The sequence below is a fragment of the Nyctereutes procyonoides genome, unplaced genomic scaffold (assembly GCF_905146905.1).
Source record: "Nyctereutes procyonoides isolate TBG_1078 unplaced genomic scaffold, NYPRO_anot_genome, whole genome shotgun sequence".
Taxonomy (NCBI): domain Eukaryota; kingdom Metazoa; phylum Chordata; class Mammalia; order Carnivora; family Canidae; genus Nyctereutes; species Nyctereutes procyonoides.
The window spans coordinates 54,614,267-54,641,627 of NW_026575043.1; the positions used below are offsets into that span (position 1 = coordinate 54,614,267).

General features: G+C 38.7%; 1 protein-coding gene across 5 annotated transcripts in view; it reads left to right on the forward strand.

Annotated features, from left to right (window-relative positions):
• TMEM116 (transmembrane protein 116) overlaps positions 1-25,411 on the forward strand; it is a 109,249-nt gene extending 83,838 nt beyond the window's left edge. For all 5 annotated transcript variants that reach the window (XM_055323366.1, XM_055323368.1, XM_055323364.1 and 2 more), the window contains 7 exons: positions 2,185-2,234; positions 3,116-3,199; positions 3,572-3,704; positions 6,032-6,176; positions 6,741-6,814; positions 7,571-7,799; positions 25,289-25,411. In XM_055323366.1, coding sequence (XP_055179341.1) covers positions 2,185-2,234; positions 3,116-3,199; positions 3,572-3,704; positions 6,032-6,176; positions 6,741-6,814; positions 7,571-7,799; positions 25,289-25,359 — 786 coding nt within the window. In that variant the 3' untranslated portion in view covers positions 25,360-25,411. The remainder of the gene's footprint in view (positions 1-2,184; positions 2,235-3,115; positions 3,200-3,571; positions 3,705-6,031; positions 6,177-6,740; positions 6,815-7,570; positions 7,800-25,288) is intronic.
• The last annotated feature ends 1,950 nt before the right edge of the window (positions 25,412-27,361 follow it).

The following is a 27,361-nucleotide window of genomic DNA, read 5'->3' on the forward strand; positions in this document are numbered from 1 at the left end:
GGCTGTTGAGCACTTGAAATGTAGCTGGTGTGACCGAGAAGCTGAATTTTTAATTTTATTTAATTAATTTAACCACATTTAGCTAGTGGCTATCACATTGTATAACACAGGACTATATTCTGGTGTTTTTTTCTCGTTTACCTCTGGAGAGCCAACACTTATAATTACTTTTCTATATTTTAAACTTGTAGAGTTTCTCAGCTTCCTACAATTTATTAATGGCTATATATATATATATATATATATATATATATATATATATATATATCCTTTTATATGTTTGCCTACATGATCCTAGAATCCTAGAGCTGGAAGATACTACAAAAAAACTGTTCATTTCACTCCCTCAAGGAGATCAATGTCTAAAAAAATTCAACAGCCTTATATGGCTAGTATTTCAAGTTTCTATTCATTCACTCACAAGCTCTAAGAGACTGGAATTTGGGAGATGTTATTTGGCTACAGAGTCATTCTCTAAAGAAGTTACCATGATGAGACCAAAAGCCAAGAATGGGAAAAACATGAGGAGATATTTTTCTGAGCCTTGAGGAAAACAAATTAATCTTTGAAGGAAGGGGAGGGAGGGACATAAGATTAACTCTCATATATGGCATTCTACTGTTTCCTTTGCATAGAAATGCACATACTGTACTTTACAACCCATGCTATCGTTCCAAGAAGACAGACTCTAACCCCAAATTTTAACCTCACTGCCTTTTATTCTGTCATCATAGCTTTATATCAGGAATCTTGAAATTTTTTTTTTCATTTTGAGTTCTCTTAAATATCCTAGCAAGGGGATCCCTGGGTGGCGCAGCGGTTTGGCGCCTGCCTTTGGCCCAGGGCGCGATCCTGGAGACCCGGGATCGAATCCCATGTCGGGCTCCCGGTGCATGGAGCCTGCTTCTCTCTCTGCCTGTGTCTCTGCCTCTCTCTCTGTGTGTGACTATCATAAAAAAATAAAAAATAAAAAAATAAATATCCTAGCAAGACTTGTGCCCTAAACTATTATCAGTAAGGTGTTTTGTTTTTTTTTTTTTTAATCAGAAATTCACTGACAGCAAGGTAAGAACGAGAATTAAACACAGGTTAGCCTGAGGATAGAATAGACATCTAGAGGATAGAATAAAAAGAGATGAAGGGATGTAGGTGGAAGAGGTCACCAAAGATGAATTTTACTTTTTTCGCATTTTATTTGAGTCAGCAGTGGCTATCTTACTTGAAATCATTTGCTGTTCCTGATCCATAGTTTTTAGGGCAAATCAGTTACCCACCTCTGATTATTGATTAATTGCTCACTTAATGCTTATTGATTCCTGACAATGCCATTCTAGAATATAATATAAACTCTTACCTCAGAACAGAAAAAACTTATTTTCTATTCTATTCTCACTTTAAAGTGTTCTGTTCAAAGTCTTATACCATAAACTTCCAGTGGATAGATAACATTCTTCTGTAAGCTATTTTTCAGTGTCTAACATAGCTGGGGGGTTTGGAATGTTCTTTCTTCTAGAGTCTCATGGGTATTATTTCCAAGAGGCTTATATAACCCTTCTCTATTATGCTAGTCCTGGCTTATTAAGCTTTCTGCTGGTCATCTTATACATAGACTGCTACTCCACCCATAAGGTCGGAAAAGTCCACACTTCCCTGGATCTAAAAGAGCATAGATTGAACCATTAATAGAACAGGGAGGAGTCCTACTTACCTTTATTCTTAAGAGAATTTATTGTGATATCCAAGTCTTACTTTAGGGTACTTTCCACAGGCTCTCTTTGTGGCTGTTGTATGTTTTAGAATATAGTAATACAGATAAAATTCTCTTGTCTCCCATGCTAAGGAACTATCTATTTTTTAAGATTTTATTTATTTATTCATGAAAGACACACAGAGAGGCAGAGACACAGAGAGAGAAGCAGGCTCTGTGCAGGGAGTCTGATGCAGAACTCGATCTTGGGACCCCAGGATCACGCCCTGGGCTGAAGGGAGGTGCTCAACCTGCTGAGCCACCCAGGCATCCCAGGAATTATCTATTTATTTGAATTTTGTAGTAAATATTGTTTGACAGAAGCAAGGTGGCTCTTGGGGATTTTTGTTTATTCAGGTGGTATGTGATGACCTGATATTTATTATATTATGATTGACAATATTCTAAGACTTTACTAGTATTTATTCTTTTCACAGGTTATAGATTATACTTGTCACATTGGTCAAATAGCCATCATTTTGTCAAGGTAAGGTTTTTGCTTTCCATTCTAGAAAGGTGTAAACTCATTATTATGGTCCAGGTGGGAACAAATAGGAGGACAGTGCCTTTTATTTCCATTGAGTCTATCACTTCTAGGTCCTCACAGAGCCTGAGTTGGAAGCAACAAACATAGGATCATTGGTACCATATTCCCAGATAGAAAAAGCAAGCAGTTTGAAGTTACAGATTTGTATTTTAGCCTTAATTCTGCCATTAACTCTATGTGACCTTCAACAAATATTTCCCTTTAAGTTTTTGGACTTCTAATCCCTTTTTATATCATAAAGAGTTATAGCAGATGGCTTTCAAGATCTCATCCACCTTTATAACACATTGGGTGAGAGTCTTAGAAGTATTTACCCCCCAAAGGGTCTGGATCTCATCTAAAGTAGTAGTCATATCAGAGTTGATGTTAAGAGTTTGTAACTTTTATTTCTGGGTCCTTTCATCTTATAGGGACCTGGCTATATTTAGCTAGATAAATAATGGATTATTTAAATGTATACCTTGAGAAAGCTCCCAGGAAGGGGCTGATGAAAATGAAGCTATTCCTGGTTGTCATAGAATGTTAGCACAGAACTCCTTGTTAGATTTTTCCTTTCACTTTGACCCACACCCAAAGACTGTCTGTTAGGGTTCATTAATTTAGATATGAAATGCATTCTCCACTCCATTTACCTAGCAGTTGGACAAGAAGTATACATAAAGTTTTTGAGGCACTTTTCTTGAAGAAATTAAATGTGTGTGTGGGGGGTGTATTTGTGGAGAGTGGAGGGGTGATGGAATTGAGAGAAGAACAGAGTATTTTATGAAGGGGAAAGAGCATAAAAATATCTGAATATTAGGTTGATATTTTTTTCCTCCCAGCCTGATACCTCTGCTGTTGATGATACCTGTATTCTGTCTGGGCAATATCAGTGAATGTTTCCACAACTTCAGCCAGAGCCACAGGTAAGCAAGGATCAAATCTATCATTTTAATGGTAGACTACACCTTTTCTTTTTTATATAGAGATATGGAAAAGACTTTCTACATATATTCTGGCCAAGTTGTTTGTATTTGGAACAAGGTAATGTGGAAATTTGGTGTAGTCTATAAAACAAGGTATAATCAAGTCAAAAAATACATAAGTAGAAATATAATGCAAAGTGACTGGAAGATAATGTGTATATGAGAAGGAATAAGGTATTATGGGCAAGGGTTGGCAAAATGCTAAGTAAAATTTGCATACTTATTAAATTTTGTTGTACCAAATAGTTATCTCTAGTATCTCTCTAGTCTTGTATCCGTAGTAGTACTCTTGTCCATTGATTCTCTTCCTAGGTGTATTCTGATGTATTCACCATCAGCCATGGCTGAACTGCCTTCTGCCAACACATCAGTCTGTAGTGCACTTTATTTTTATGGGATCACCATTTTCCTGACCAGCTTTCTCCTCAGCCTTCTCACCATTGTGGTATGGTGCCACCTGCCTTTCTAGAAAAAGGGGATTTGGAGGGATAGGGCAATATTTCCAGGGCCTGGGAAAAATGGGATGGAGAGACATTTCCTAAAGTCCCAGAACTAAGAAGGTAGCTAAGAGATATTGATAGTTTAATTACTACCTCAGTATTTGGGCTTCCCAAAATTAAACGATTAGTGGGGAAAGAGTCTATATTCACTAGGTGAGAATTATGCTCACCCTAGAACTAATTAATATATGTTCCTGTGGATCCTCATGGAAGACCACACCAGAAAACTAGTATATATCAAGTATACCCTTTATACAGGCTAACACTCCAGAGCACAGGAAATATGCTTTGATTTAATTTGATAATTTTCCAAATAATGAAGAAGGTTTCTTTTCTCAATCCTTTACTAGCCATACGTGCATTTATGCTATGTCTAACTGGGGTTAAAGTGGCTTAGGCATTTACTAAATACTCATTTGACATCATCAGAATGATGTACAGTTAAAATAATTTGCCGTGGAACAGTATGTTATTTACACATAAATGCATAGTACAAAATCAGCACACAAGCGAATATGCCTTTTTATTTGCCATATCTACTTTTCAGTGTCATTTTCTCCTCTCTTCGCATGCTAGTTCAAGTATTACAAACTGCCTGCAGACCAGATTTATCCCACAGATATGTTTTGTTTTGGTGGCACAGCTGGCACATGTGTACCAAATAAATTTATGGAGTATTTCCTTTGACAACTTAAAAATAAGTTACAGAGATAGCTTGGCTCAAATCAGCATCTTTGTAAAGAGGGTGAAATGAATAGTTTATATTAGGATGGTTTTGATGTTCTACTGAATGACAAGAGAGGCAGGTATCTCAGAGCCTCACCTGGTGATTCTTGTTTGCCTCTTTATTTTTTTTTAAAGATTTTATTTATTTATTCCACGAGAAACACAGGGAGAGATAGAGGCAGAGACACAGGCAGAGGGAGAAGCCGGCCTCATGCAGGGAGCCTGACGTGGGACTTGATTCTGGATCTCCAGGATCACACCCTGGGCTGAAGGCAGCACTAAACCACTGAGCCACCAGGGCTGTCCTTTGTTTGCCTCTTTAAATAACTGAAGCTTCGGGTGCCTGGATGGCTCATTTGGTTAAGTGTCTGCCTTCAGCTCAGGTCATGATCTCAGGGTCCTAGGATCAAGCCCCAGAGTTGGACTCCTGGCTCAGCAAGGAGTCTGCTTCTCCCTCTCCCTCAGCCCCTCCCCCCTGCTCATGCTCCCATGCTCTTTCTCTCTCAAATAAATAAAATCTTAAAAAAAAAAAAACAAAAAACTCAAGCTTCAGTGGGCATTTAGAATCAGAACTGATTCTACTAGACATAAATATTCCCAAATAAGTAAAAGCCTCCTTTTGATTTCTATGTATGTAGGGAAAGGAAATTACATGGCTAAATTTAATTAAATAATTGGCTTATTAACTTAGAAAATGGGTCTAGATTATTAGGGAAAATTTTAGATTTGTTACCAAGATTTGTACCAAGATTATTGCCTAATTTATTCCCCTAAAAAGTTTGTTGGACTTCTGAACTGATTTATATATTTTTTTCATTAATTTAACCTTATTTGAATAGCCCCCAAATGGAAGGGGAAAACTATCTATTTTCCATCTAAAGTCAAAAAGAGACTTCTTAAAACTTCTTTTGCTTAGAGTTGAGAATTTAAGCTCAGCCATGGTGCTAAAGTGTTTCTTTAAAGAATTTTTTTTAAGATTGATTGATTGATGATAGAGAGAGAGAGAGAGAGGCAGAGACACAGGAGGAGGGAGAAGCAGGCTCCATGCCGGGAGCCCGATGCGGGACTCGATCCCAGGACTCCAGGATCACGCCCTGGGCCAAAGGCAGGCGCTAAACCGCTGAGCCACCCAGAGATCCCCTAAAGTATTTCTTTTAAGGGTATTAAGCACAGAATACTTTCTAACACAATCTCTAGTAAAGTGTTTTTAAAAAGGGTCTGGTTAGATCTTAGCTTTGACTTCCCATACATTCTGTGATTAGCCTCATTTAGGAAAAAAAAAGCCTGAGAGTTGATGTAAAGTTTATGTATTGAACATGGTAACCACAGGTTTGGCTATCTGTCCATTTCCCTTGGGCAAGCAAAAAGTTGACTCTGAAGATTATTTTCTTTCAGAAAAAGCCAGTCTTTGATGGCAAAGACAGGAGAATGAATTTTTCTGCTCTCAGATCCTGAGAGAAGTGATCCCTCTACAACAATAGGAAGCTAGAGCTGGGAAGTTTGGCCAGGCCTTAGGCAAACTACTCACTGCTGTACCCATGTTTAGGTCTTACTTATCCAAGCCCAGACTCTGTATAAGAAGTTTGTAAAATCAACTGGCTTCCTGGGGAGTGAACAGTGGGCAATGATTCATATTGTGGAGCAGCGAGTTCGCTTCTACCCAGTGGCTTTCTTTTGCTGCTGGGGTCCAGGTAGGTATCTTAAGGGAAAGAGCCAGGTAATGATGAGGGCACCTACTGGGTTCAGATCAAGCAAAATGGTCTCACCAAGAAGGATGACTGCAATTTATAAAATTCCTGTCCAGCTGTAAAATCTGTATTGGTCCCACTTTCTTCTTTTTCTTCCTGTGTTTTAGACATTAAGGTAATTGGACATGAAATGAAACCTAAGAGAGGAAACATCCTAATAGAACTCAGAGGTATTAACACCTGTCCTTTGTACTACACAAAATGTAGTGAGGATCAGATAATGCTTATGAAAGAGCTTGATAAATTCTGAAATGCTAAGAAGTGCAACTTATCTTCCCATAGTGTGTCTTATCATCATTGCTACACTAATAACCTGCAAAGTTTAGTCAATGAGGAATAGAAGTTGTAGACCGAAGGCCCAGTGGTTTATGTAACTGATTAATCTCATTCTTAGTCTTTATTATGCCTATAGCTTTATTTCTCACAGTATGTAGGCATGTATACTCGGGAATTTTATGCTCAAACAGGTGTGGCTGGCAAGAAGATTTATACTTTGTGTTTTCACAGTTGTCATTCTGATGATCATAAAGCTAACTAAGCCACAGGACATGAAGCTTCACATGGCCCTCTGTGTTCTCCAGGTAACACCTTCAACATCTTTTCTCACACCCTCTTGTCCTGTTCTCTTATACTGCCATTATGCAGTAAGCACAGTATTTTCCCTTAGCATATTTATTTCTGTGTTGCAGAAGAGAAAATGTATTATGTGTATTCAGTTATGAAGAATGTGAAATTTTCCTCACAGATGAAGCAGATACTTTTGTGAAAGTGCTGCCATGCATTCCAGAGCATATGTATCTCTAGTTAACTTCATCTTATTGGTGTTATTTTTAGGGATGGGTAACAAAAAGACAAGATCTACCAGATAATGTTTTTTATGAAACACTGATAGTGCTGATTTTCTCCCACTCAGGATGAGTTGAATGGGATAAATTAGCTATTCTAGGTAAATGGGGTGAGAGGAATACAGAAATAGAATGATTCTCACTTTACCTCTTTCATCAGACTTAAGGTTTTTTTGGATTATCTGACTATACTGATTGGGCATTGTTCTCAAGCCTCGCCTGGGAAATGGCAGTAATAAGGAAGAGCATTGAAACCAGTTCGTTTCCTTTATGTATATGCTAAGAAATATGACCAGGTCTCAGTCATCCATAACAAGGTACACTGTGAAGAGTAAGTTCAGGAAGAGCTAGACAAATATAAAAAACTGACACCAGATCTTGATGTTTGAGATATAGGAGATATAACAATGCTTTATAAATAAGGGGAACGGGTACTATTCCCTTGATCTTTGAAAATCTGAAGGATGGGTTCCATCACTTCATCTCCTCCAGGCTCTAACAGCATCATCCCAGGGTCTGCTCAACTGTGGAGTATATGGCTGGACCCAGTACAAGTTCTACCAACTAAAGCAAAAGGCTCGGCGTGATGCAGACACTCAAACACCATTATTATGCTCACAGAAGAGATTCTATAGCAGGGGCCTAGATACAATGGAGTCTACCCTTACTTTTGCTACTAGCCCTCCACCGTCCTTTGAAACTGTAATACTGGAACATCCAGGTACTGGAATTACTCCACTCTAATGGACTGAGAAGAGTGTTGGGGAATAACATCTCAAGTCTTTTCCAACCATGCCTTAAACTATGGAAGTGAAAGAGGATGTAGTGCTGTGGTTAGTAGCTTTTCTTCTTGATTTGAGCAGGGCCTCTCTGTTATTCTCAGATTCATTAGTGATTCTTAAAAGTCTTTGTTCAGGGAGGTGAAGTCGCTGTCCTTCTAGGAGATAGACTCCTGTCACCTCAGTGAATACTAGATTTGTTTAAATCTCTTCTAGATAAGTTCCAGGTTATTATTTATATGTGCCATTTCCAGGTTCTCTACTCCATGGTTGTGGGGTAAGTAGGGTGGCACGCAGTCATATTTTGCCAGTATTGTTATTCCCTTTGAGGCTGGACAAAGAAAGTCTTACGTTTCTGTTCTTTGAAGAGTTTTTGAAACTCAGAAGAAAGTAGAACAGTAACTACCAAAAAACTGATGGTGGGATCCTCAGGCACACCCTAGTCTCTTATTTGTTCAGTACTGTTCTAAGTCTTGACAGTAGGGACTATCTGCTCTAGGAAATTAAGGCCAATCTTGTGAAGTTACAGGGGATAATAATATTTATAAGAAATCAGGATTAAAAGAAATTTTAGGTGTCAAAAACTCTCACCTCTCATTTATAAGCAGAAATCTAAAGGTAGGTTTCATAGTGCCTGGGTATAGAATTAGGTTGGACCATATGAAATTACCATTTTTTGTAGGTGAAAATGGCCTAATACCATCAATTTTACATGGTTTAACGTACTGGTAAGTGCTCAATATATATTTATAGCATAAATGAATGAATAAGTGAATGAATGGCTAGTAAGTAGAATTTGAACATTTTGGGAAAGAAAAGATTCCCAGACTGCAGAGCCTCGTTCAACAGTAGAAATGTCTAATCCATTTCTTCTTCTCCTCCTCCTTCTCCTCCTCCTCCTCCTCCTTTTAAAAAGATTTTATTTATTTATTTGAGAGAGAGTGAGAGCAGGCAGGGAGTGGAGCAGAGGGAGAAGGACCAGTAGACTTTGCACTGAGCATGGAGCTTGACACAGGACTCAATACCAGCACCCTGAGATCATGACCTGAGCTGAAACCAAGAGTCAGACACTTAACTAGCTGAGCCACCCAGGTACCCCTTTCCTTCTTTAATCAAACAACAAGTGATGTTTGTCCTCTCCAGTTATGAACAAAGCCATGAGATGCCTGGGTGGCTCAGTGGTTGAGCATCTGTGTTTGGCTCAGGACATAATCCTGGAGTCCGGGATTGAGTCCCACATCGGGCTCCCTGTGAGGAGCCTGCTTCTCCCTCTGCCTATGCCTCTGCCTCTCTCTGTGTGTCTCTCATGAATAAATAAATCTAAAAAAGAAAAGTTATGAACAAAGCCAATCTGCTGAGGCCAGAGCAATAGATACTATGATGCAAAAATGAAGAGGAAAGCCAAGTAGACAAAGTGACTAGAATGAGAATCATCTAAAACACCTGGAGCTAGTAATGAGATACTTCTCATCTGGGATCCCTGGGTGGCGCAGCGGTTTAGCGCCTGCCTTTGGCCCAGGGCGCCATCCTGGAGACCTGGGATTGAGTCCCACGTCGGGCTCCCGGTGCATGGAGCCTGCTTCTCCCTCTGCCTGTGTCTCTGCCTCTCTCTCTCTCTCTCTCTCTCTCTCTCTCTCTCTCTCAGTGTGTGTGTGACTATCATAAATAAATTTAAAAAAAAGATACTTCTCATCTGACATACTCCTTTGATCTAAGGAAAAATCCTTAAGATTAGAGCAGATTGACAGAATAGATTACAATGGATGCTCTGAATCACAAGTTCCAGAGATCATTTTGAAGGAACTCTCTGTAGAAATGTTAGGGTGCTCAGTAATAGCTCTTTAAGTTCAAGGTCATAAACTTCAGCCTTTCTATGGAGGATGAACTCTCCTTGTTATGTCAAGATCACATCTTGAGGCCTCTCATTGCCCCGTATCTCTGGAAACCTGATTTTTGGATGGCACAGAACAAGAAAGATTGCTTCATATAAGGAGCTGCTTTAAGTTCTTTTAATTTAAAATGAATAATTATTCAACATTTGGAGAGACAGATGGAAAAAAGGAAGAATTCCTATTTCCCTAGAACTTGAGGGACACCAGAGCTACAGAGTCCAGTCCAATTCTTAAACATTTCTTTTAGTGGGGTGCCTGGGTGGCTCAGTTGGGCGTCTGACTCTTGATTTCTGCTCAGGTCATGATCTCCACATGGAGGAATTGAGCCCTACATCAAGCTTCATGCTCAGTGAGGGGTGTGCTTCTCCCTCTCCCTCTATGCTTTCTTTCTCTCTCTCCCTTTCCCTCTCTCTCAAATAAATAAACTAAATCTTAAAAAAAAAGTCCTTCTAGTGTGACTTCATATTCAGCTTTATTACCAGAAAGGCGATTATCAAATGTTTGTCAGGTTTGTTAATCTTGCTTTGATGAATTTTTTGCAGTGACACTGCTGTTAGATCTTCAGTGGATGTAAGTAAAAAAAAAAAAAGATAATAGCAATGAGAAATAGTAAAAGGCTAGGCAAGATCCAGATTAGGATTATTAGCTTTTTGTCATACTGAGAGTCAGAGGGAACATGTAGAGTTGGGCCACTATTCAAACTGTCCCTATAACCCTTTGATTCACATGTAGGAGGGGTATAGATGTAGACACAGTGACATTCTTAAAATTTTTGTGAATACCCCTCCATGACATTTGTCCAGGTTGTAGTCATAGTGGAGTGGAGTGGTATCTAAGCAGGTTTGATTAATATGGATCTTCTGTAGACCACGTCGGGTACCATCCTTCATCTTCTCATCAGTTCTGTCTATGGCTTTACAAAACTCTGCACTCCAATACTACATGTCCTACATGGGGAACTGGGTAAGCGTTTGATGTTTTTCAGTTCAGTCAACAGCCTTTCACACTTTGTGTCTTTGGCCTTGCACTTACTAAAGATGTTAGTCATCCCTTTAGATTGACTGCCACAGTTTCCAAACCTGCCCCCTTTGGTATCTATGTAATGATACCAGCTTTCCAGGTAACCTTTGTGCCCTTTCCAAAAATTTTAACACACTGATGCTTCAGCATCAGCCCTGGTAACAGTAACCTTGTTCTTTGTAAGGAGTGCCATCTTGTTTGTAGGTACCTGTCTGGCATCACCTGGAGATGCCATTACAGTGTTCACAGGTCACACTCATCTACTCTGAGGCAGCAGGTTTAGAAATTTTCAGGTTTTGTAGAAGGATCCCAGATGTACAATCTGAATCTTTCTTCAGCTGGCGTGAGGGCAGACAATAGTGATCCTTTTAATATTCAAGGACACTCACAATCACATTTTTTTCCTTTCCTAGTGTCTTTTTTTCCCCTTTACAATATGACTTTCCAAGGGAGTGCCAGAGCTCAGGTTTGTTAAAAGGTAGTCTCTGTGCTTATGCAATTGCTAGTAGAAGTAGTCAGAGCTAACAATTGCTGAAGTCCATTTGACAGTAAGAAATTCATGCATAGGACAGAGGTTCTGGCAATGACACTTGTAGGTCACATAGTCATGCTTTGTTCCCAAGTTTTGGCCAAGCTCATAAGCCATAAAAGCTGCGAAATGTGGTATCTTTTCATGACAAAAAGATTCAACACTGGTTGAATTCTTAGCAGTACAGATACCATTAAGAAATGCATGACTCTGACTCTAGTACCTCCCAAGATTTTGGCTAATGATCATATGAGCAACATTATGCTTCACCCTTCTCAAAAGATTCCAGTCTCTCTAGCAGTTAAAATTTTGAAGTATTTCTTGCAAATTCAGGAAGATTTTCACTAAATTTCTCTCTGTCCATATCTTCAACCCAATAAGTAATATTGTCACACTTAATTCCTTCATGTACCTGTTAACAGGAATATCCATTACCATCTGTTTGTCTTGGTGACATTATTATTCCACATTTGGAACTGCAAATTGTCAACCACAATAAACATTGCTGCATAGTTGGAGAGTGGCCACATAAGGTTGTTGAAACCGAGGAGGGTTCTATTTTTCTCTGAAATTGTGAAGTGATTAAGAACTCCTCTTGTTTATCTCCACTCACTGCACAAGACTAACCAGATTTTAAAGATATGATGAAAAATATATGCCCCAAATTCTTTGAAGTATATTTAGACTTGATGCCAAAGACAGTGTCCTGTAAAGTCAGGACTCCCTTTGTAGCCCTGAGCAAGTGCTGATAGTCAAAAGAGAATGCAAGTCACCCCCTGAACATACAGTTGTCCTGAATAAAAAGGATGTCCAACCCAGTATCCCATTTTGATGTGTATAAACAGGGAATTTCTTGATAAATAATCCTTTCTTTTTCTTCAATTTAATAATAGGCCATTTTCCTTGTATGAGCAGGATATAGGACACTTTTTCTGCTTTTTCTTCCAGTCCTTTGAATATTATCAAGTTGCTAAGGATGCCTGTTTTATAATAAGGAGATTTTCATTTATAATGCATTCCTTGAAGAATAGTTACTATTAGCAATACAATTATATGCAACTCAGTATAGGAAGGGCTCATTCTCAAATGCCCCATTCAGGAATTCCTGGAAGAAAAATCATGCTAAACCTTACTTGTGACCATTTGATTTCATAGAAGGAAGGGCAGAAGGGAGGCAAAGTAACTAGGGTTGTCATTGTCATGGCCCAGTTGAAACAGCTGATAGTCTTGCACCCATGTCTCAGTTGCCTTCCCTGAGATCCAAATCTTTGCCAGTGACACAGTTGTTTAGCTAAAGCTCAAAGCTTTGCTGCCTGTTGCAAGGATAACTGCTTCTACCTGAGAGTTATATGATATCTGTCGTTTGACTGTGGTTCTTTCTACTCCTGTTGTGCTCTCTCTTCTCAGAGTGTCCTTACTTTGCAACCTTCATCAAAGCACAACAGTGTTAGTGCCTCTAAACTGGTTCCTGCTGTATTCATAGAGGAGTATACCAAAGAGAGGAAACTTTCATAGGTCCTGCCAGTACTATGACTCAGGATGAGGCCCCAAGAAAAGAAAAAGGTATAACTTTCTTCCTTTAGTCCCAGTCCTCATGGAAGTCTTCCCCTCCTGTCATTCATTGTTCTTTTGAGTCATTGAAATGAAAGGTTTCCAGAGCAGTGGTTTGTGGATCTCTGTGTAGGTCACATTTTGTATCATTCCTACTCTGTACCACTCAGCCCTTTTCAAACCTTCAGTCCCTTTTTCTTTCTTTTTTTTCTTTGTTATTCCCGATATGTTTATTGTCTTATTCCTAGAATACATGTAAAGTATTAGAATAACTAACTCATGTCTCTGTTCTTTTTTCTCATCAGCCTAGTTGTATGAGGTCAAAATAATGTTTTCTCACATTATTTGGGTTAGTACTTCTCTATCTAGACCTACTCAGTATGATGATATTATTCATTTCGAATACAGTTAAGTTTGTATGTTACTGTTCATATTTCATTTTGGGTTTCCCCCCGCATTTTGGATGATGATGATGACTTTGAGGGCTTGTGAAATATTACCATGGTTCTAAAACTCAGTAGTATACCAAAAAATATGCAGAGTACACCTCCTTGAGCCTTTAATCTGCTTCCATGACCTACTTCTTTCTACCAAGTTCCCAACCATCAATCTTAATAGTACTTAGTTTATTTTTCCTGTATTTCTTTCTGCACAAATTAGCAAATACATGTATATTTTCTTGTATCCTCTCCTCTCTTCCCTTCATTCCTTCCTTCTTTCTTTCCTTCCTTCCTTCTTTCCTTTCTTTTTTTTTCTTTTTAAAGATTCTATTTGAGAATGAGAGAGAGAGAGAGAGAGAGAGGGCATGAGAGAGAGAGAGAGAACACAAGCCAGGGGAAAGGGCAGAGGGAGAGGGAGAAGCAGAGAGGAGAAGGTCTGTGGGGAGCCTGATGCAGGACTTGTTCCCAGGACCCTGGGATCATGACCTGAGCCAAAGGCAGACACTTAGCCAACTGAGCCACCTAGGTGCCCATATCCTCCCTTTTTTTATATAAACGTAGCATAAAATTTTGCATTTTCTTCTTTAAACTTAAAGATACATCCTATAAATCATCCCATAGCAGGTCAATGAGATCTTCCTCATTCTCTTTTTTACAGCTGCATAGTATTCCATTTTGTGGACATGACTTATGCAATCACTCTTCTACGTATGGACTTTGCAGTTGTTTACATTATTTTGAAATTACACAGAATACATCAACAAATAATTTTGCACATATATATTTTTGTGGAAGCAATTTCCTCCACAAAATGGGGAAGCAGTGTCTCTAACTATAGATGAACTTTGTTTGATATTGCCAAATTCCCCTTCAGAAGGGTTTTCCCAGTTGCATTCCCATCAACAATATATTAGAGGGCCTATTTTCCCACATTGTAAGCAACAGGATATGTTACCATGCCACAGAGTTTAATTTTCCCCAAACTAATAGGTGAGAAGTGGCATCTCAGTATTGTTTAACTTGTATTTTTCTGGGATCCCTGGGTGGCGCAGTGGTTTTGCGCCTGCCTTTGGCCTAGAGCGCGATCCTGGAGACCTGGGATCGAATCCCATGTTGGGCTCCCAGTGCATGGAGCTTGCTTCTCCCTCTACCTGTGTCTCTGCCTCTCTCTCTCTCTCTCTCTCTCTGTGTGACTATCATAAATAAATTAAAAAAATAAAAAAATAACTTGTATTTTTCTAATTTTGAATGAATTTGGACATGTTTTAATATGTTTAAGGCCATTTTTGTATCTCCTAACAGTTATTTGTTTATGTCTTTTCCCCTTTTTCTATCAAGCTTTTGGTCTTTTTTTCTCTTTACCCTTTCCCCAGCTTTATTGAGGTATATAATTCATTAAGAAAATTGCATATATATTAAAGTGTACAACATGTTAACTTGATATATGTATATAATGCAGAAGTTTTATATACATATAAAATAAAAGTTAAATATATTTATGAAATATAAACTTTCTAAAAGGCAAAGGAACAAGTACAGTTAAAATAATTTTGGAGAAGAATAACATACGGGAAAAACTCTTCTGTTCAGTTTGAAGACTGGTTTTGGTGATGGGATAAATACATAGGTCAATCAAACAGAAAAGAGAACCGATACATGTATGGACAACTAGTTTTTGACAGAGGAGTAATGGCAACTGCATGGAGGAAGGGCAATCTTTTCAACAAATGGTGCTGGAAAATTAGATATACCATAGATTAAAAAACAAAACAAAACAAAAGACCTCAACCTAAACCTCACATACACAAATCATCTTAAAATGGGTCACAGATCTAAATGTAAAATGTAAAACTTTAAAACTTTTTTTTTTTAGATATTTTGATTTTTTTTTTATTTTTTTATGATAGTCATACACAGAGAGAGAGAGAGGCAGAGACACAGGCAGAGGGAGAAGCAGGCTCCATGCACCGGGAGCCTGACGTGGGATTCGATCTCGGGTCTCCAGGATCGCGCCCTGGGCCAAAGGCAGGCGCTAAACCGCTGCGCCACCCAGGGATCCAAACTTTAAAACTTTTTAGAAGAAAATATAGAACAGGACCTAGGACTGGTGAGGAGTTTTTAAACATACTACCAAAAGCATGAACCATAAAAGAAATCCATAAATTGGACCTCATCAAAAGTTAAAACTCTTAATTTGTAAAAGACCTTGTTAAGAGTATGAAAAGGCATGCTAAAAACCAGGAGAAAATATTTGCAAACACATATCTGATAAAGGACTCATCTAGAATATATAAAAAACTCTCATTACTCAACAATCCAGTTAGATAATGGGCAAAAAACAGAGACATTTCACTGAATAGGGTAAATGGATGACCCATGAGAGATCACTACAGACCCATTAGAACAGCTAAAATTCTTCTGCATGTGGATGACCAATTTTCCCAGCACCATTTATTGAAGAGACTGTCTTTCTTCCAGTGGATCGTCTTTCCTCCTTTGTCGAATATTAGTTGACCATAAAGTTCAGGGTCCATTTCTGGATTCTCTATTCTGTTCCATTGGTCTATGTGTCTGTTTTTGTGCCAGTACCACACTGTCTTGATGACTACAGCTTTGTAGTACAACCTGAAATCTGGCATTGTGATGCCCCCAGCTATGGTTTTCTTTTTTAAAATTCCCCTGGCTATTCGGGGTCTTTTCTGATTCCACACAAATCTTAAAATAATTTGTTCTAAGTCTCTGAAAAAAGTCCATGGTATTTTGATAGGGATTGCATTGAACGTGTAAATTGCCCTGGGTAGCATTGACATTTTCACAATATTAATTCTGCCAATCCATGAGCATGGAATATTTTTCCATCTCTTTGTGTCTTCCTCAATTTCTTTCAGAAGTGTTCTATAGTTTTTAGGGTATAGATCCTTTACCTCTTTGGTTAGGTTTATTCCTAGGTATCTTATGCTTTTGGGTGCAATTGTAAATGGGATTGACTCCTTAATTTCTCTTTCTTCAGTCTCATTGTTAGTGTATAGGAATGCCATTGATTTCTGGGCATTGATTTTGTATCCTGCCACGCTACCAAATTGCTGTATGAGTTCTAGCAATCTTGGGGTGGAGGCTTTTGGGTTTTCTATGTAGAGTATCATGTCATCGGCGAAGAGGGAGAGTTTGACACCATACACAAAGATAAACTCAAAATGGATGAAAGATTTAAATGTGAGACAAGACTCCATCAAAATCCTAGAGGAGAACACAGGCAACACCCTTTTTGAACTTGGCCACAGTAACTTCTTGCAAGATACATCCACGAAAACAAAAGAAACAAAAGCAAAAATGAACTATTGGGACTTCATCAAGATAAGAAGCTTTTGCACAGCAAAGGATACAGTCAACAAAACTCAAAGACAACCTACAGAATGGGAGAAGAGATTTGCAAATAACATATCAGATAAAGGGCTAGTTTCCAAAATCTATAAAGAACTTATTAAACTCAACACCAAAGAAACAAACAATCCAATCATGAAATGGGCAAAAGACATGAAGAGAAATCTCACAGAGGAAGACATAGACATGGCCAACATGCACATGAGAAAATGCTCTGCATCACTTGCCATCAGGGAAATACAAATCAAAACCACAATGAGATACCACCTCACACCAGTGAGAATGGGGAAAATTAACAAGGCAGGAAACAACAAATGTTGGAGAGGATGCGGAGAAAAGGGAACCCTCTTACACTGTTGGTGGGAATGTGAACTGGTGCAGCCACTCTGGAAAACTGTGTGGAGGTTCCTCAAAGAATTAAAAATAGACCTGCCCTACGACCCAGCAATTGCACTGTTAGGGATTTACCCCGAAGATTCAGATGCAATGAAACGCCGGGGCACCTGCACCCCGATGTTTCTAGCAGCCATGTCCACAATAGCCAAACTGTGGAAGGAGCCTCGGTGCCCATCGAAAGATGAATGGATAAAGAAGATGTGGTTTATGTATACAATGGAATATTACTCAGCCATTAGAAACAACAAATACCCACCATTTGCTTCAACGTGGATGGAACTGGAGGGTATTATGCTGAGTGAAGTAAGTCAATCGGAGAAGGACAAACAGTGTATGTTCCCACTCATTTGGGGAATATGAATAATAGTGAAGGGGAATATAAGGGAAGGGAGAAGAAATGTGTGGGAGATATCAGAAAGGGACACGGAACATAAAGACTTCTAACTCTGGGAAATGAACTAGGGGTGGTGGAAGGGGAGGAGGGCGGGGGGTGGGGGTGAATGGGTGACGGGCACGGAGGGGGACACTTGACGGGATGAGCACTGGGTGTTATTCTGTATGTTGGTAAATTGAACACCAATAAAAATTAATTTATAAAAAAAAAAAGAACAGCTAAAATTTGAAAAAAAAAAAAGACACAATGTCCAATGTTGGTAAGGATGCAGAGAAACTAGATCTTTCATACATTCCTGATAGTATAAAATTTTATAGATGCTCTAGAAAAGTTTCTTGAAAAAAATAAGTAGGTTGGGGTGACTGGGTCATGGGCACTGAGGGGGACACTTGACAGGGTGAGCACTGGGTGATATGCTATATGTTGGCAAATTGAACTCCAATAATAAAAAAAATAAGTAAATGGCATGGCTTAGCAATTAGGGTTATAGATATTGATCTCAGAGAAATGAAAATGTATGTCTTCATAAAAACTGTACACAGGGGGAAGCCCGGGTGGCTCAGCGGTTTAGCACTGCCTTCAGCCCAGGGTGTGATCCTGGAGACCCAGGATCGAGTCCCACATCAGGCTCCCTGCATGGAGCCTGCTTCTCCCTCTGCCTGTGTCTGTGCCTCTCTCTCTCTCTCTCTGTCTCTCTCTCTCTCTCTCTCTCATAAATAAATAGAATATTTAAGAAAACCTATATACAGAAAATCATAGCTTTATTTGTAATAGCCAAAAACTGGAAACCGCCAAAGTGTTGCTCAGTAGGCGAAAGGTTAAGCTGTGGTAAGTCCATGTCATGTATTAGCAGCAAAAAGGAATGAACCATTGATTCACAACACTTAGCTGGATTTCAAGGGCATTATGGTGAGCGAAAAATGCAATCTCAAACGTTGTATACTATAAGGTTCCATTTGTATAACACTTTTGAAATGACAAAATTATAAAGATGGGTAACATATTAGTGTTTGTCAGGGCTTAGGAATAGTGGGGTGGGCAAGAAGTGGTAGTGTAACTATATAGAGGGGTAGCATGAGTGAGAATTTTGTGATGATAGAATAGTCCTCGATCTGGATTGTGGTGGTAGTTTACAAAAATCTACACATATGATAAAATGGCATAGAACTATACACATTGTATCAATATCAGTGTCCTGGTTGTGATATTCTTCTGTATCAAAGGAGAGAAGCTCAGTGAAAGGTTTATATGACCTTTCTATGTTATTTGCAATTTCTTTTGAATTATTGCAAAATAAGTTTAAAAAAAAAACACGACTGCCAAACACATTTAAAAAACTAGAAATATTAGGAACAGCTGATAAAAACAATTTAAGAGGAAGTTTTAAATATAGTATATATCTCACAGAATTTATCAGTATAGTAAATAATAAAGAATGGTATACACACAAAATAGAATAGAAACAACAACCTCAACTTTATGGTCAACTAATATTCGACAAAGCGGGAAAGACTCTCCATTGGAAAAAAGACAGTCTCTTCAATAAATGGTGCTGGGAAAATTGAACATCCACATGCAGAAGAAGGAAACTAGACCATTCTCTTACACCATTCACAAAGACAAACTCAAAATGGGTGAAAGATCTAAATGTGAGACAAGAATCCATCAAAATCCTAGAGAACACAGGCAACACCCTTTTTGAACTTGATCACAGCAACTTCTTGCAAGATACATCCATGAAGGCAAGAGAAACAAAAGCAAAAATGAACTATTGGAACTTCATCAAGATAAAAAGCTTCTGCACAGCAAAAGAAACAGTCAACAAAACTCAAAGACAACCTACAGAATGGGAGAAGAGATTTGCAAATGACGTATCAGATAAAGGGCTAGTTTCCAAGATCTATAAAGAACTTATTAAACTCAACAGCAAAGAAACAAACAATCCAATCATGAAATGGGCAAAAGACATGAACAAAAATTTCACAGAGGAAGACATAGACATGGCCAACATGCACATGAGAAAATGCTCCGCATCACTTGCCATCAAAGAAATACAAATCAAAACCACAATGAGATACCGCCTCACACCAGTGAGAATGGTGAAAATTAACAAGACAGGAAACAACAAATGTTGGAGAGGATGTGGAGAAAGGGGAACCCTCTTGCACTGTTGGTGGGAATGTGAACTGGTGCAGCCACTCTGGAAAACTGTGTGGAGGTTCCTCAAAGAGTTAAAAATAGATCTGGGGATCCCTGGGTGGCGCAGCAGTTTGGCGCCTGCCTTTGGCCCAGGGCGCAATCCTGGAGACCCGGGATCAAATCCCACGTCGGGCTCCCAGTGCATGGAGCCTGCTTCTTTCTCTGCCTCTGTCTCTGCCTCTCTGTGTGTGTGTGTGTGTGTGACTATCATAAATAAATAAAAATAAAAAATAAAAATAAAAATAGATCTGCCCTAAGATCCAGCAATTGCACTGCTGGGGATTTACCCCAAAGATACAGATGCAGTGAAATGCCAGAACACCTGCACCCCGATGTTTATAGCAGCAATGTCCACAATAGCCAAACTGTGGAAGGAGCCTCAGTGTCCATCGAAAGATGAATGGATAAAGAAGATGTGTTATATGTATGCAATGGAGTATTAGCCATTAGAAACGACAAATACCCACTATTTGCTTCGACGTGGATGGAACTGGAGGGTATTCTGCTGAGTGAAATAAGTTAATCGGAAAAGGACAAACATTATATGGTCTCATCCATTTGGGGAATATAAGAATTAGTGAAAGGGAATAAGGAGAAAGGAGATAAAATGAGTGAAAATATCAGTGAGAGTGACAAAACATGAGAGACACCTAACTCTGGGAAATGGACAAGGGGTGGTGGAAAGGGAGGTGGGCGGGGGGTTGGGGTGACTGACTGATGGACACTGAGGTGGGCACTTGGCGGGATGAGCACTGGGTGTTATGCTAAATGTTGGCAAATTGAACTCCAATAAAAAAATTAAAAGAAACAACAAGCTTGATATTTTATACACATACATATGATTTTTGTTTCCTACAAAAAGTACATATTTTTCTCTTATGCCCATTGAATAACTAAAAATCAGTGATGAAAAAATCAGGAATTTTGCAATAAACAATTGGGGAAGGGGACATTAGCAAGATGGCAGAATAGTAAACCCTGAACCCTCATTTCCATCAGAAACAAACATATACAGCAGCATTTCACAGATTCTCTTTTTGAGAAATCAAGATACTAATTGAAAGTCTCCTGTACCCCAAGTGAACATGCAGCCAGACTCACCAAAGCTTATAGGGACATTGGGGACACCTTCTTGCCAGGATCCCTATCCCTGGAATAGTACTATATAATCAGAAAGAGACAGACACACCCCAGCTCCCAGCTTCTTCCACAGGAAAGAAGGGGGTTGATTTGCATTTCCAGTACCTACATTTTCTGAGAGGGCTCTCCAGAGGACCAGCTTTTGTCATGAAAATATTGGAGCTCTGATGGGACTTGCACAGTCTGGCTTCCCTGGGAGAGAACAGAGATGGCAGTTTGGATTGATAGACATCATAGTATCTACCCCCTGCTCATCACAGAGTGAGAAGATGAAAAATCCCAGCTCGGCTTCTCCTTGAGGAGGGAAATAATTTATATATCATATGTCCCAACTTTTCCATGGTTGTTCTAAAACTGGCATCAGTCTTATAGACTTGTAACCTTGAGAATTTAATGCAATGTAGCCACCTGACAAAGAACAGAGATTGTGGTTTGGACTGATGGAATGCCATAGCTCCTCCTTATGGCTTAGCACAGAGCAAAACAAAAACACAGCTTTCTGCTGTTACTGGGGGAAGTAAAAAGTTTGTAGAGATGCCCAGAATCTCTGGCCAGACTGATCAGTGGATGTCTTCTGTATGAGGCCAGTCCATGATGACTGAGGGAGGTGTGTGCTTTGTTTAAAACACAAACACCAACAGAGAGAGTCAAGGAAAATAAAGAATCAGGCAGATAAGTATCAAATAAAGGCATAAGATAAATCACCAGAAATAAACCCTAGTGAAATGGAGATTTATGATTTACCTAATGGAGAATTCAAAATAACCATAATAAAAATGCTCACTGAGGTCAAGAGAATAATGCATGAACAAAGTGATAATTTCAACATGGCAGTAGAATATATATATATATATATATATATATATATATATATATATATTTGTTTTAATAGAAATGGAGCTGAAGAACACAATAACTGAACTAAAAAATTCACAAGAAGGGTTCAATATCAGACCAGATCAAGCAGAAGAAAGGATCAGTGAACTCAAAACAGATCCTTGGAAATAATTCAGAGGAGCAAAAAGAAAAATGAAAATGAAATCTTAAGGGACTTAGCAGATACCATAAAGAAGAGCAATATACACATTATAGGAGTCCCAGAAGGAGGACAGGGGATTAAAAAGTGATCAGAAAGCTTATTCAAAGGAATAGAAGCTGAAAATGTTAGAATTCTGGAGAAGGAAATGTACATACAGATTGATGAAAACTAGAGAACACCAAACAGTGGTCCAAAGATAGCCACACTGAGATACATTATAATTAAATTGTCAAAAATCAAAGACAAAGAGGAGTTTGAAAGAAGCAAGAGAAAAGTGATTTCTCATATACAAGGGAACATTTATGACTCTCAGAGTTGTGTGTGTGTGTGTGTGTGTGTGTGTGTGTGTGTGTGTGTGTGTGTTTCAGAGACTTGGTAGGCTGAAAGGGAGTTGCATGATATATTCAAACTGAAAAAAATCCTGCCAACCAAGACTACTTTACCTGGCAAAATTATCCCTCAAAAATGGAGAGATAAAGAGTTTCCCAAACAAAAGCTGAGGGAGTTCATCACTACTAGAACTGCCTTAAAAAGAAATGGTAAAGGGAGTTCTTCAGGTTGAAAGGATGTTAAAAAGTAGCACAATAGCATAATATGAAATTCCTGATGCCTGAGTGGCTCAGTGGTTGAAAGTCTGCCTTTGGCTCAGGGTGTGTCCCAGTGGGATCAGATCCTGCATCAGGCTTCTAGAGAGGAGTCTGCTTCTTCCTCTGCCTATGTCTCTGCCTCTCTCTGTGTGTCTGTCATGAAAAAATAAATAAAATCTTTAAAAAAATATATGAAACTCATTGGTAAAGGCAAATATATAGATAAATACAGAATACTGTATCACTGTAATGGTGATGAGTAAGTAATTTTTAATTCTAGTATAAAAGTTGAAGGACTAAAGTATTAAAAATAACTAAAAATATATTAAAAGATACAATATGAATAGATGCTAATTCAATGGCAATAACAAAGTAGGGGGAGGGAAGAAGTTAAAATGTTGAGTTCTTTATGTGATTAAGCTTAAGTTGTTATCAGCTTTAAATAGACTCTTCTAACTATATTTTATGTAAGCCCCAAGGTAACCACAAAAAATACCAGTAGAAATTACAAAAGAAAAAAGAAAGGAATTACAACATATCAATACCAAAAAATTCAACAAAACAGAAAGGAAGACAGAAGAAAGGAAAAGGCAGACCAAAGAACTGCAGGACTAACAGAAAACAGCAAAATGGCAATATTAAATCCTTCACTATCAGTAATTACTTTAAATTTAAACAGTTGAGGGCCACCTAGGTGGCTCCATTGGTTAAGCAACCAACTCTTGATTTCGGCTCAGGCTGTGATCTCAGGGTTCAGGCTCTGCACTAGGCATGGAGACTGCTTAAGATTCTCTCTCTTCCACTTCCTCTGCCCCTCTCCCCTCTTAAAAAATGAAATTAGTGAGGCACCTAAATGGCTCAGTGGTTGAACATTGGTCTTTGGCTCAGGTCTTGATCCCAGGGTTCTGGGATCAAGTCCCACATCAGGCTCCCCACAGGGAGTCTGCTTCTCCCTCTGCCTGTCTCTCTCTCTCTCTCATTAATAAAATCTTTTAAAAATGGAATTAGAAAATACCTCAAGACAAATGAAAATACAGCACATCGAAACATGAGATGTAACAAAAGCAATACTAAGAGGGATGGCACCAAATCAGTATTGAAAAAGAACAACAGGGGATCCCTGGGTGGCTCAGTGGTTTAGCACCTGCCTTCAGCCCAGGGCGTGATCCTGGAGTCCCAAGATCAATTCCCGCATCAGGCTCCTTGCATGGAGTCTGCTTCTCCCTCTGCCTGTGTCTCTGCTTCTCTCTCTCTCTCTCTCTCTCATAAATAAATAAATAAATAAATAAATAAATAAATAAATAAATATTTAAAAAGAACAACAAACTTGGAGGCATCACATTTCCTGACTCCAAAATGTATTACAAAGCTACAGTATCCAAAACAATATGATACTGGTATTAAGGCAGATACACAGACAAATGAAACAGGAGTTGACACTGATGTGGCCAACTGATCTTCAACAAGGGTGCCAAGAATACACAATTGGGAAAGAATAGTCTCATCAAATGATGTTGGGAAAACTAGACATCTACATGCAAAAGAATGAAATTGGACTCTTATTTTATATTATACACAAAAATCAACTCAAAATGAATTAAACACTTAAATGTAAGACCTGAAACTGTAAGCCTCCCTAGAAGAAGGACATCGTCATGACATTGGTCTTGGAATGGTTTCATAGTTATGCTACCAGAAAAATAAGAAACAAAACCAAAATGAGTATGAGTATCATAAAAAAAAGCAAAAAAGAAATACAAATCTTGTGTATTGAAGGAAAATGCCATGTTCAAAAAGATTTTATGCCAGAAACATAAGCATGAGTTTGGCATTAAGAAATGCATCATCATAATTCATTACAAAACTTAAAGGATAAAAAAAGTGAACATAAAAATACATGCCAAAAATTGTTAAAATTCACCAGCTATTCCAATTTTTGAAAATTTCATGAGAATATGAAGATACTACATAAACATGGTAAAGACACCAAAATCTAATGGCAAATAACATTTTAATTACTGAAATACTGAAGGTTTTTATACTTCTTTTTTTATTTTTATTTTTTAATTTTTTTTTTTATTTATGATAGGCACACAGTGAGAGAGAGAGAGAGGCAGAGGGAGAAGCAGGCTCCATGCACCGGGAGCCCGATGTGGGATTCGATCCCGGGTCTCCAGGATCGCGCCCTGGGCCAAAGGCAGGCGCCAAACCGCTGCGCCACCCAGGAATCCCTTCTTTTTTTTTTTTAATTTATTTATTTATGATAGTCACACACAGAGAGAGAGAGAGAGAGAGAGAGGCAGAGACACAGGTAGAGGGAGAAGCAGGCTCCATGCACCGGGAGCCCGATGTGGGATTCGATCCTGGGTTTCCAGGATCGCGCCCTGGGTCAAAGGCAGGCGCTAAACCGCTGCGCCACCCAGGGATCCCCGGTTTTTACACTTCAAATCTCTTTCTTTTTTGCCTTTTTGTCCTAGTCAATTTGAATAACTTCCAGCAGATTCTCCCCAACATAAGACTTTGTCATGGAAATTTAATTTTAAAAACTCATAGTCCCTGGACTTCTCTGGTACCTTCACACTTTACAGTTGACCTCTTGCACTCTCCCCAAAACTGAAGTGTCAGAAACCCTTTCTAACTTCAGGTGTTTTGTTTTTTGTTTTGGCGAATTGGTTTCCTATCTGTTTGATAGTTAGGATTTCTCCTGTTCTGGGGTCCAGTCAGCATCTTATTACTCTTCTCTAATTTATCTCTGACAGATACTAATACCGCTTGGCTCTTAGAGCTATCAGTAATTTGTCTTTATCTATGCATGCTTTGGAGTTTGTGAGATGCCTTATCACCTTTTTGTTGTTGTTTGTAGGTTTTGATTTTACCATCCTGGTGCTTTGTCTGTCTTCTGTGGAGTGGTTTGAAGAAATTTTGAAAAACTGAAGTCTGCTGCCACTTTCTGCAAATCTCCCTTCTGTTCTCATATTTAAATTTGTTTCCTAACCATTAAAAAATAGAATGGTACATCCTATGGCAAATAGTTTTTTCCATGGACTATGACATGCAGCCTTATTCAAAAAGTTTTTGTTTTTATTTTTGTTTTTTTTTCTAAACTAGAAAACCTGAATTCAAGTCCCAACTTGGTTATTTGCAAATTTTTATTTTTGTCATTTAATCTATTGAGCATCAGCTTCTTGTTTGTAAAGCGGAAATAACAATATATGAATTTTTTTGATTATTCAACAGCATTTCTAGAAATGCTTTGCAAAGTAAGAAGTGTGATGCAAGTACGAAATATTGATATTTCTTCAAAGTTTCCCTTTGAGAACTTTCCCAGGATCAGGATTTCCCCTTTCCCATGAATGTTTTTTCCAAAAAGTTTTTTTTAAAGATTTTATTTGTTTATTCATGAGAGAGACAGAGACAGAGAGGCAGAGACACAGGCAGAGGGAGAAGCAGGTTCCATGCAGGGAACCTGATGTGGGACTTGATCCCGGGTTTCCAGGATCACACCCTGGGCTGAAGGCAGCGCTAAACTGCTGAGCTACACAGGATGCCCTCCATAAAGTTTTTTTTTTTTTAATTGAAGGAGAGTACAGCAAAGTTCTTACTATATCATCAGGAATATTTGACCCATCACAGAGGCTCAGTGAATTAGTCAGGCGTGAAATCCTTTGCAGAAGTGACAATGTCTTTTCCCAGATACCTTGATGCTGCTTTAATTGAATTGCATCAGGTATAGTAAACATTTATAATGCCCAAGATCCTACCAGAGCACTACCTTTGAAGAGCTTATATGTAATATGGACCCATCTCCAAAACATAATGAGTCTTTAAAAGCATGACATTATGTTATACATATACTTTGTACATAAAACAATCCCATATAGTTTCTGCCTCAAAATAGACAAAACTGATTGATAATAATCATGTACAATAGGGAGGACTGGGAAGAAGTGATGAAGAGAGATTTAGCCTTATTTTTAATGTTTTTCACTTTTTATTTTTTTAATAATAAATTTATTTTTTATTGGTGTTCACTTTGACAACATACAGAATAACACCCAGTGCTCATCCCATCAAGTGCCCCCCTCAGTGCCCGTCACCCATTCACCCCCACTCCCCGCCCTCCTCCCCTTCCACCACCCCTAGTTCATTTCCCAGAGTTAGGAGTCTTTATGTTCTGTCTCCCTTTCTGATATTTCCCACACATTTCTTCTCCCTTCCCTTATATTCCCTTTCACTATTATTTATATTCCCCAAATGAATGAGAACATATAATGTTTGTCCTTCTCCGATTGACTTAATTCACTCAGCAGAATACCCTCCAGTTCCAGCCACGTCGAAGCAAATAGTGGGTATTTGTCGTTTCTAATGGCTGAGTAATATTCCATTGTATACATAAACCACATCTTCTTTATCCATTCATCTTTCGATGGACACCGAGGCTCCTTCCACAGTTTGGCCATTGTGGACATTGCTGCTAGAAACATCGGGGTGCTGGTGTCCCGGCATTTCATTGCATCTGTATCTTTGGGGTAAATCCCAGCAGTGCAATTGCTGGGTCATAGGGCAAGTCCATTTTTAACTCTTTGAGGAACCTCCACACAGTTTTCCAGAGTGGCTGCACCAGTTCACATTCCCACCAACAGTGTAAGAGGGTTCCCCTTTCTCCGCATCCTCTCCAACATTTGTGGTTTCCTGCTTTGTTAATTTTCCCCATTCTCACTGGTGTGAGGTGGTATCTCATTGTGGTTTTGATTTGTATTTCCCTGATGGCAAGTGATGCGGAGCATTTCCTCATGCACTTGTTGCCCATGTCTATGTCTTCCTCTGTGAGATTTCTCTTCATGTCTTTTGCCCATTTCATGATTGGATTGTTTGTTTCCTTGCTGTTGAGTTTAATAAGTTCTTTATATCTTGGAAACTAGCCCTTTATCTGATA